Source organism: Mastomys coucha, unplaced genomic scaffold (assembly GCF_008632895.1).
Source record: "Mastomys coucha isolate ucsf_1 unplaced genomic scaffold, UCSF_Mcou_1 pScaffold23, whole genome shotgun sequence".
NCBI classification, from domain to species: Eukaryota; Metazoa; Chordata; class Mammalia; order Rodentia; family Muridae; genus Mastomys; species Mastomys coucha.
In genome coordinates, this window is record NW_022196906.1 from 54,769,894 (window position 1) to 54,781,818 (window position 11,925).

The 11,925-nt window shown below is 45.5% G+C and overlaps 1 protein-coding gene across 2 annotated transcripts in view; it reads right to left on the bottom strand.

Moving 5' to 3' along the window:
* Thsd4 (thrombospondin type 1 domain containing 4) overlaps nt 1-11,925 on the bottom strand; it is a 585,726-nt gene that overhangs the window by 450,889 nt on the left and 122,912 nt on the right. For both annotated transcript variants that reach the window (XM_031346065.1, XM_031346067.1), the window contains exon 5: nt 506-953. In XM_031346065.1, coding sequence (XP_031201925.1) covers nt 506-953 — 448 coding nt within the window. The remainder of the gene's footprint in view (nt 1-505; nt 954-11,925) is intronic.

The window sequence follows — 11,925 nt, forward strand, 5'->3', positions numbered from 1 at the left end:
ATATATATATATATACATATACTTGTGGAGGCCCACACACATACACAGAAATAAAAATAAATAAATATTTAACAAAACAAGAGGAATAAATTACAGATAAGGTAGAGAGTGAGTGAGGAGGACATCTGACATTGGCTTGTGCCCTACGCATGCCTGTGCACATACACAAAAAGGTGCACACATACAAAAAAAATACAATTCTTTTGGCATAAACCACTGAGACTTTGTAAGTTGTTATCCCGAAGTGGCTAATTGATAATATCACTTGTTGATACAACTCCATCAGTTGTGCATACTTTCTTTTTAAAGCATTAGCTTTACACACACACACACACACACACACACACACACACACACACACAGCACATATGGAGGAAGAGAGGGGAAAGAGATAAAAGATCTGTTGACGTGATCCCCCTCAATTTTCCAGGTAGTAGGTGCCAACTGACCAGGAATTAAGAAAAGCAGCTGCCTCCAAGCCCAGTCTGAGGTGTTGGGTACTCACATTGGTGTTGCAGAGTTTGTACTGCCGATAGGCCCCAATGCAGGAGATTGCTGTAGATCGCAGATGCTGAGGAAAGGCCTGAGCTGCCCCATGGGGCCTAGCACCATTGTTGCTGCTCAGTTCCGGGCTGTGGAAGAGACTTGAAGTTGCAGGATAGCTTTGATCGTGAGTCAAGGGCAGCTGGTAGATAGAGGCCTCAGAAGGTGGCAGTCTGGAACGAGGGCCACTGTCGCTCTGGTAGAGAGGCCTGTTGTGGGAGAACTGGTGGGTTGGTAACCTGTAGCCCTGCTTAGGAGCAGATGCCTCCTGGGACCTGGAGTGCCTGGTTGAAGGCCTTTGTCTCCGAAGCCTCTGTGGAGTATGTGTGGTATCCGTCTGCAGTGGTAAGATGTAGGGAGCCTTCCCATAGCCATACTTGCCGGGGCCAATGGGACCTCGGGTTCTGCTCCTAAAGACAAGCACAGAACAAAGACCAACAGGATCATGTGAATTGCATACCAATGCAAAGGCTCTGGACCCATGGCTCAGAGGAGACATCATGGAGGCCAAGACAGAGGCTCCCTAGAGACTAGTGGAGAATGGTGCTGGAAATCAACAGCTGGATGAACTGCAGGTAACATGAATGGTTGGAAGCAAGGTTGGAATCACAAGCTGTGGTTAGTGCAAGCTCCTTGCACCAGGGAGCTTGGCCATTTCTGAAGGTCATAGGGAGCTAGTTAGGGTTTCTGAGACTTGTAAGATATAGTCGCAATTTCAGAGACAATTACTGTCCCATTCATTTTTTCCCCTGATAATGTGGTTTTTTTTTTTCCCTCACTCAGCTGTGTCTGATATTCCATATGATCTCCAAGACTACGCATAGCCAAAGAGCACTCTTGGGTAAGTGGAGCTTAGCCTGACCCATGACATTCTACCACAGTCCTGAGACCTAAATTGCATTGACCTTAAAAGACTGGAGGGGATTAAGCAATTGTCTACCAGTCCATTATTCTCAAGGAAATCCATGCTAAGCAATAAGTCATCCTCCTGCTAGCATGAATCTTTTTTTTAGATTTCTTTTTAAAGATCCACCACCTTCTGAGACTGTAAAAATCACATACGAAGTAGTTACACTCATAAACATTTAAGCACTGCATTGCTCAAAGCCAAATGCCCTGATTTGAAGCATTTTCCCACTTTTTTTTTTAATGGTTTTTTTCGAGACAGGGTTTCTCTGTGTATCCTTGGCTGTCCTGGAACTCACTCTGTAGACCAGGCTGGCCTCCAACTCAGAAATCCACCTGTCTCTGCCTCCCAAGTGCTGGGATTAAAGGCGTGCACCACCACCACCCAGCTCCACTTTTATGATGTAAATATTCCCACCTTGGTCAGCTTCATGCCTCCAGTGGAAAGACACAGTCACTTCTAATGAGCACGTTAAAAAGCAGCCGAGCTGGGGATGTAGCTCACTGGTACATCCTCTACATGCACAAGTCTTGGTTTCCCCCTCAGTACCAGTGCCGCAAAGGAAAAGCAAAAATGGGCCCAGAACTTCACTGCCTATCAATTTGTATTATTAGCATTTATTTATATTATTATCGTTTACTTTTATTTGTGTGGGAGAGTGCAGAAGAGGGCATGAGATCCTCTGGAGCTGCAGTTTCAGGAGGTTGTAAGCTGCTAGACCTGAGCACTAGGAACAACCTCAGGTCCTCTGCAAGAAGAGCGCCCACCCTCAGTCCCCAGGTATGTCTATTTGTTATGCAACTGCTGTGGACAAAGCCCAGAGCTAGGAATGGTACAGAAAAACAAAAGTAAACCAGGAATGTGTTCCAGGATCCCAACCTCACAAACGGAAAGCAGCCATAGCAGAATGCAAGCCAGGGAAAGAACTTTAGAAATAACCCACCTAATTGTGTCTGGGGAATTCTGAGGCAATAGGAAATGCACAGTGCAAGGGGTCAGAGAAGGCACCCTGGTCATTGGTCTGAGAGTATGGAAGCCTAGCTCCTAGCGCTCTGTAGAAGGTCTCAGGCCCTCCAATTGTTACTTATTTGTGAAATGACGAAGCTGAATTAAATGACTGCCAAGGTTGCTCCAACTCTAAAATTATATGCTTTCATAATAATTAATTCTACATTTATGTAAAACTGGAAATGTGCCCAAGGGTTCCTACAGGATGGCCCCATTAAAATAAGCACATTAAAATAGCAATCAAGGTGAAACATTGATTTCTTCCCTCCTGGGGAAATTCTTTCTCCACTCTATATAACCATGAATATAAAACTTAACAGAGCACAACTAATTATTAACATCTTTATCACTAATTGCACCTCCATTCTTGGCTGATACGGTTTTGAATTAAAGTAAGCTGCAGTATTTATTTTACCTTCAGGCATTTCTCAATTAATCTTGGCAACACTTGGTACTCAGTTAACGGTGGAGGCTTTAACAGATGCCATTAAGAAGTTAGTCTTAGAATACATATATGAGTTGGACCCAATTTGCCTTTTTCTTTCTTGTGGCAGGCCAGGTAAAATGAATGACATCATAGGAAGGCAAAAGAAGGAATTTTGGAGTGTGTATGTTTTTAACTTCTGAAAGCTGACCAAAAATGAAATCTAGCTCCAAAGTAAGTGCTCAGTGGAGACTTTAGTTGAAGGTAAGGGAGAAACCCAGACAACTGGAGTAGGATGTCTCACAGTTGCTGGTGCCTGAGACCTTGTTGGGATGCAGGTTCTGGGTTGCAAAGGTGGCTTTGTTGGTCCAAGTACTTGCTGTGCCAGTGTGAGGAGCTCAGTCGATCCCTCTGGAACTCACTTAAAAAATGCTGACCTGCTGGCCAGCCAATCTAAGCTAACCCAGAGAGTTCCAGTTGAGATTTTTATCTCGAAAAAATAAGGTAGTGAATCATTAAGGAAGATGCCTAAGATTGACCTCTAGCCTCTTCTGGGGGGCTCAGGGTGGGAGCCAAGAGAAGTCGCCAGAAGCCTTAAAATGAAGGCTTTATTTTCTGAGCACACAGGGAGGTGGCCAGTCAGGATCTGAACCACATCCCTGAAGGGAGATTGTACAACATTTTTATAGGATGGGAACACAAGGCAAGGGGGATGGGGTGGGCTGTTGCATTGACCAACCATCTTTTGACACAAGGGGTTAAGCCAGGATGTCAACATTGGTGACTGACTGGGCCTTATCCAGGCCACCTGGTTTCAGAGACCTTGAGTAAGATTTTGCAGTCAGGACCTGACTCTTTTGCAGTCCCCTTCTGGACTCTGGCCTGGAATTTTGGAATGATAAGGAAATAAAGGAGTGGACAAGCTGCACATAGTCAATTAACTAGGAACACGTTTATGACTTGTGTGCCTTAGTGCAGATAATGGGATAACAGCATCTTCCCTCTGTACATCCTTTATGGGCTAGCAGACAAACATGAACCATATGAAGAAGCTGGACAGGAGCTGGGTGCCAGGCACTTGGGACATGAACTCGGTTTTGACTCTGCCAGCAAGGTGGAACTCTTTCCTGAGATGGCTGGACCCCTAAAACTACCTCCTAACACTACACACACATACACGCACATCTTGTGCACCCAAACATATCTATATCTTTATCTATATCTTTAAATATAGATAAAGGGGGGTGCTTTGTTTAGAGGTCTGGGATAGAGCCTCAATCTCTCTGGAGACTCCAGTGCTGGTGATCCACAGACCCACAGCTTTGAAGAACACAGTCACAGAACAGAATCGCAACCAAGGGGTCAAAATTCAAGATCAGAAATGACTGGGTTTAGTGAAGAAAAAGATAATGATGGCATCGAAACAAACAAACCTATTCCTCTGTGCCCTGTGGACTATATAAAAAGGTCTGCTTGCCTGTGGACAGGCTGCCCTGAGGTCACGTGCTCAGTATACACTGATGAAGCCACACCTGCTTGATAACACTGTGGGCAGCAGAGAAAGAAGCTGGGTGACAGGGAAAGCACCTTCCCCCAAACAGATCCTCACCCTAAAGGGTAATACACATTTACAAATGTCTAGCTTGGTATTCGTCGCCCTTTGTTGTGGGGTGGGAGAAGCGGGGAGAGTCGCTCTTCCCAGTACCCTAAAACTACTGGAAATCTCTTGAAACAATCGTACCTTTGAAAGGGCAATGATGTAAAAGCATTACATGTTAATTTAATCCTGATGAACAGAATTCAAAGAGTGAGCAAGCAAGCCAGACATGATTGTGTGCAATTTGATTTCTGAGTCCTTGACTCCCAGTTCGTGGGTGTGCAGTAGAGTCATCCCCACGTGGCTGAGACAGCATTTGTTTTCCTTGTGACCCGGCAGAGCAAAGAATCCTGGTGGTTCATGGTGGCCTCTTCCTCCCCAAGACAGAGACCATCTGGCCACTTGCGGGGGGCCTCCACAGAATGGGATAAATTTACACAGGGTTGTCATAATAAGCACAGATGTGTCCATGGGGCCCCATGTGGCTGTTTAACCCTTCCAGGAGAGCATGCAGTAGCTGCCCTGGGGAATAAATTGGCTTGTTCTTAAGCTTTGTCTCCCAGAACCAAGCCTTGGAACTTTACTTTAGGAGCTCCACTTGACACAATTTTGGCTAATTGCTAAACGTTAGGCCATGTGCTGGTTAGTTTTAACTGTCAATTCCACAACATTTAGAGTAACCTGTTGTCACCTGGGAAGAGAATTAAATAGGTCAAATTGGCACGTAGGCAGGCCTTGTTAGTTGATATAGGAATACCCTGCCCATTGTGGGTGGCACCATTCCTTAAGCTGGTTCCTGAGGTATGTAAGGAAAGGGCTAGCTGAGAGTGGGCAAGCAGGCAGCATGGAAACACTCATTCTTATCTGCTCTTGGAAGGAATCGTTCCTACCTGGACGTCCCCATAATAATGATTCATCGCCTAGAATTGTAAGCCAAATAAATCCTTCCCTCCTGTGTGGCTCTCAGTAGGGGTCTTTGTGAAATATATCAAACTGCAATAGGTAATACGCCTGAAATAAGTTAGCTACAGGTCAGAGTCCAGAGATGTGAGAGTAGTGGGTCACAGCCCTGAAACCAAGAACCATGAGTGTGAACCTCAGCTTTGTCCCTGGTGGAGAAGAGGCCAGAGGACTAGCTTAGGAACTTTGAGTAATTTACTTGATCGCGCCTCAGTTTCTCCTAATGGGGTCAGAACTAGGTTCCTGCTCAGTGAATCACTAGGATGTGACATTTCTGGAGATGCCTTCCAGGAGGGCGAGTGGCAGCTGGAGCCATTAGTGATGGTGTTTATATGTTACATGCTGAGAATCTCTGCCTCACTCAAACTCCAGTGCTAAACCCAACTCATTTATAAAGATCATGACACAGTTTGGACATCCTGACTACACCACAGTCCTGAGCATCAACCCCCATTCCTGCCTCTAGGCTAGCCTGTGGGATACAAGTAAATCTCCTAGAAGGGATGTGTGTGTGTGTGTGTGTGTGTGTGTGTGTGTGTGTGTGCATCCATGTGTAATCACAATAAGCTTGTGATTTGTCAGGTTTGAAGGAGGAGGCCTGATTCTGCAACTGTGACAAGCCCTTTGGTGTTACCCATGCAGCAGTTGAAGAGCTATACTTTAGCAGTAGTCCTAGACACTGCCATACGCATCTAAAATCAGCACACCCCAGTCTGGGCTCTGCATCACAGACTAATGCCCTTCTAGTTCTTCACAAACTTCCTCTGAGTGACCATCAAAATCACCTAGAACACCTATTCCAATAGATCATGAAGCTCCACCTGCTAAGTCTAACCTGGGCCTGAGATTCTGTATTTCCAACAAGCCCAGGTTGATGCTCTTACTCTCTGTCTGGGGACCACTCTGTGAGGACTGCTTGATCAGTCAACCCCAGCCCAGACATGAACTGACTCTTTGTACTTGCTCCTCTTCTGTGCATTCTCTGGCTTGGCCAGTGCAGATGCCTACTGTACCTTCTGTCCTGTAGGCCCTTGATGGAGCATCCCTGCCCCTGTCCCCGCAGTTTCTCTGCAGGCTTCCCAGCCTCAGTCTGTATTATTTTCTCCTCTCATGTTGCCTCCCCAGAAAAGAACCAGAAATGCAGCCTAGCTTCTACTGAGGTTCTCAGCAACATTCAGCCTGATCCAAACTGCAAAGCACTCTTCCACTGAAAACATGCCCTTCTTTGGCCTCCCATTGAACTCCATGAGCTGTCTGGGTACAGCCATCTTTTCTTATGTGTGCTTAGATTCCTGAATGAGTCACTAGAAACAGGTTCCCTGGGGGCTATGTCTTAATTATCAATACCTCCATAGCCTACCACAATGACTAGTATATAATGGCTGCTCACTTCACTAACTAACCACTGATGGGCTAGAGAGAAGGCTCAGAGATTAAGCACTCTGGCTGCTCTTACAGAGGTCGTGGGTTCAATTCCCATCATCCACATAGGGGTTTACAACCTTCTATAATTTTCCAGTCCCAGGAGATCTGGCCTCTGGACACTGTCCACACATTGTGTAGAGATGTAGATGCAGGCAAAATACCCATACACATAAAATTAATTTAATTAAAAAGTAATAATTAACCACTGGAAATTGTAAGGCACAAATGAGTGTCTCTGGTTTTTGACACCCAAGGGAAGGAAGTCCCTTTCCATAATTATTGCATTTCTCTCATTTGTTTGATATGAAAGAGCCAGAAGGTTGAGTAATAAATAGGCTAAGGTCACACGAAATGTGTTATATTTTATCTAAAGAGCATTAATCAATTGTGGTCCTACAGACAAGGTCACCCCCCTCAAGGCACCTCCCTCTAAGTAGGAATCAAAATGTTCTTTGTTGGGTAAAAGGCTTCCAGGCATCAAGACACCTATAGAAGAAGCATGTAGACTAGGAAGGAAGGCCCAACAGAAGCCGATCACACCCTCTATTCTCAAACCAAGACTAGCTGGACAATAGGCTGAAACAGGCTGGAGAGATAGCTGGGCCAGCAAAGTGTTCACCTTGCAAGCATGAGGATCCTACTTTAATTCTCAGAGTCTATATTTTAAAAACTTGGCATGGGCTGGCGAGATGGCTCAGCGGGTAAGAGCACTGACTGCTCTTCAGAAGGTCCTGAGTTCAGATCCCAGCCACCACATGGTGGCTCACGACCATCCGTAATGAGATCGGGCGCCCTCTTCTGGTGCGTCTGAAGATAGCTGCAGTGAATTACTCCGAGCGAGCAGGCGGAGCGAGCTGGCCCGAGTGAGCGGGGCGGAGCGAGCGAGGTCCTGAGTTCAACAGCAGCCACACACATGATGGCTCATGGCCATCTGTATAGCTACAGTGTACTCATACACATAAAATAAGTAAAATAAATCTTAACAAAAAAAAAAAAAGCTTGGCATGGTTTGAAATCCCGGCACTGGGGAGGCAGAGATAGGCAGAGCCCTAGGGCTTGCTGACCAGCTAGCCTGGTCTACTTGTGAGTTCCAGGCTAGTGAGAAACTCTGTTTTCAAAAGAAAAAAGATGTGTGCCAACTAAGAAATAATACCCAGGTCACACCCCTATACATCTGCACACATGCATTTTTTTTTTAAACGAGTGAAGAATTTAGAGTTCCAACCATGCATGCCCATCTTAGCTTAAAAGCCACGCAAGCAAGGCTGGCAGCCACTTGTAAGCAATAGATAGATGGCTTGCCACTGCTTAGTTGTCAGCATAGTGTAGACCAGGCAGTGGGGGGACTGTTTACGTTTTTTATACGTTCCCTGTTTATTTCCATTCCCTTTCCCCCTAAAGCTCCGCCAGGTCCCTACAAGAGGCCCAGCCCCTCAGCTGTGCTAACATTAACCACATTCAAGGACCCAACATCCCAGGGAGCAACAGATCCCTGTGATTACCAGCCTCAGAAAGGAAGCTTGGGAGCTGAGGGAGGAGCAGACTCTACAAAGGGGTCACCCAAGAGCCGTATTGCCCAGCATGTCCCAAAGTCTCCTTGCTAGGCTCTTCTTGGGAGGCCCAGGTTTTTCCACAATCGGAGAAGTAACATTCCTCACGCATAGATATATCAGTCAAGTTGCTAGAAGAAACGAGTCTTTCCACAGAGAATATGGCAAGGATGCTTGGGGGCAGAAGGATCGGATCCCCAGAGAGATCAGACTGACATAAGGTTGGATGAAGTCCCTGTGCCAGATTCTGCTGAAAACATGGTCCATGCTGGATCTAATGGATAATGCTCACAGGGGTAGAAGGGTTCTTTCCTGCCACATTCTAACTTTGCACTGTTCTCTATCAAGCAAAAACAATCACCAAGCCAGTGGTTTGCAGCCTGCCTAGTCTTGGCACCAAATTTCCAACCGAGGAAGTGTATTGTACAACCCCAAGTACAGAGATGCTGCATCTGAAGATTACCATCTACTCCTGGCCCAAGATACACATGGGCATCTTCCTGCTCTCCCCTCCTTCCTTGTGATCCTCAAAGCTAGGAGAAGCAGGAGGAAACTGGGATTTGCAATAAAGACCGACATCCCTGGTTCATCAGTAAGACCAAGTGTTATCTCTTAAAAAGGCTTTCAGTGCTGTGGTAAAACAGTGCCTTCTGGGCTTGGCAGCATTCATGAACCCAAGGCAGATGTGGGCTACACAGAACCTGTGCAACATCAAGCCAGTCAACACTCCAGTGTGGGTGGAGGAGGGGTTCAGGAGACCCCAGCCCTAGCTACAAATTAGTGGCAGTTGATGGCTGTTGGCTGAGAGGGAGCCTTTGGGGGGGGTGGCCTCTACAGGTAGCTCCAATTAGATCCAATGATCATAAGAACAAACAAACAAACAAGCAGGCTATGAAGTTGGATGGGGGACTTCAGAGGTATCTGGAGGACCCGGAGGACTCGGAGGGTAGAGAGAATCAAAACACACTGTATACATGTATGAAATCCTCAAAGGACAGATAAATACAACTTAAAAACAAAAACCATTCTGAGGGATTTTAGGGATTGGGACTATAGTTCAGTTGACAGACAGCTTGCTTAGGCACACACAAAGCCCTGGGTTCTTTTCCAAGTACTGCAGAAATTACGTGTGGTAGCACACAGCTGTAATTGCAGCGCTTGGGAGGTGGAGGAAGGAGGGCCAGGAGTTCAAAGTTGTCTCCAGCTACACAGTGAATCTGAAGCCAGCCTGGACTATAGTGATAACTGAAACAAAAAAATAAGTAAAAAGATGTATAAGCGCGCGCACACACACACACACACACACACACACACACACACACACCACAGGACAGTAGGAACTACCTCTAACAGTTGTTCTCAGTGCTGGCAGATGTGCAAGAAATAAGGGTTTAAGGACTCCATGGCAATCTGCTGAACCTGCAGCACCCCTGGTACTCAAGCAGGAGGGATGAATGGTCTGAGGAGTCCGTAAGCACATCTCCTTCCTAGAGCTCATTTCCAGAACAACACTGAGAACTGCAATATCAGAGGGGAGCCAGATATTGTCACAAATTGGGCATGGTGGCATATGCCTATAAACTCAGCACTTAGGAGGCTATGACAGGAGGACGACTGGAAGTTCAAGGCCAGCCTGTGCTACACTAGTGAGTTCTAGGACAGCCTGAACTACCTTGTGCAATCCTGTCTTGAAACAAAGTAAAAGGAAATCTTTTAGGTGTGAGCTGTGTTGATAAAGACCCAGCCTCCAGGCTGCAGAGGGCAGAAGCACAGCTTATACTCCAGGCAATGGAGAGAAGTTAGAACCTAGAATCATCCTTCCTTCCAGCATGAGTCTGTGTAGCAGTCAGATAGATGAAAGAGGAACTCAGAGGCAGGCGACAAACTGAGATCAGTTAGATGCCGCAACTCTGAGTACCTCAGAGAGAACATAAGCTTTGTGGAAAGTCTGTTACCAACATGGCAGCTGGTTAGGTCATAGCAGTAAGCCATGCTGCTACCATAATTGTGACCATAGATCATAAACCTGAAGCATAGTGTATATGCTCTTCAACAGGGGAATCCAGAGCCAGCTAAGTTATGACCCAGACACTGGAGGAAGATAGTTAAAGGACAAGCCAGGTGCACATACATAGATGTAACAATGTAACAAGCTCTCCAAAACCTGGAAAAGTGAAAGGAAACACTAAACTCAGGGCATTAAGGAGCTCCTATTCATATGAAAGAGAGAGAATGAATGAGTGAACGAACAAACGAACAAACAACCTAACACTCACAGCAAATGTATGCATGCCCAAAACAGAACTTGGGAGACTGAACAGTCATCTTCACGAGGCTACTCTTCCTAAGGACCTGGATTTGATTCCCAGCAGCCACATGGCAGCTAACAAGCATGTGGAACTCCAGTTCCCAGGAATCGGATGTTGTCCTCTGGCTTCCATGGGCACTGCATGCACATGGTACATACATGCAGGCAAAACATAAATTATATATATATATATGTATATATATAAATTATTATAAATTATAATTAAATGAATTAAAATAAAATTATTATAAAATAATAATTTTAAAAAAATCTTAAATGGAACATTGATTTCTTTTGGGTACCAAGCCTAAGAGGATGGAGTAGAGGCAGACACACTTGAGTTCCTCCTCTTTAGTACTGCCATTGCCTCCTCATGGCGCCCCCCCCCCAAACACAAAAGGGCTTTTAATATATGAACACAATATGCAAAATTCTGAACTGTTTTGCATTGAGTCTACAAAACTCAACCATTCCTATCAATGTGCCCTAAGGAGCAGAAGCACATGTCTCCAGGCAGAGCAGTCCTGATGCAGTGTCAAGGAGAGAACTCAGTGAGGAGCCTTAGTCCTTATACATGCAGATGCTTCAAGAAGGGACCTAAAATACCCACTTGTGTACATACTGGAAGCCCCAAAAGCTGGAGTGGGTATGATCAAGAATCAACATGTTCTGAAATGTCTGTCCATAGCAGAGAAGGTGAGTGAGTACTCCAGGGAGATTCTACGTCAAGAATCATCAAATCTCATACCTGGGTGATGCTTCTTAGAACCCAACCCCTCTGTGGAAAGAAGAGTTGGGATTATAAAATGTCCACTCCTCTATTTTCAGAGAAGACAAGCATGCCCAGTCAGTCCCTGTATGGCTAGAACCAATCTTTCTACCAGGTACCCAGTTGAGGAGCCTCTTGCACTTTTGATTTTTCCCACATTGACCTGGTCATAGTCATTACCCTCTATGTATGACACCTTATGGAAGCTGAGGATATGATTCAGTCAATAAAATGTTCACCTTCCAAGTGTCATAACCTGAGTGTGGTCCTCAGAACCCATGAGAAATCCAGCGTGGTGACCAGACAGTATAGTTGAGCTACAAATTCTGAAGATTCTGTCTCAAAAAATTTTTAAAAAGTGGACAACTCCATTTCATCCAGGTTTTCCAGTTTTGTTGAGTATAGGCTTTTGTAGTAGGTTCTCATGATTTTCT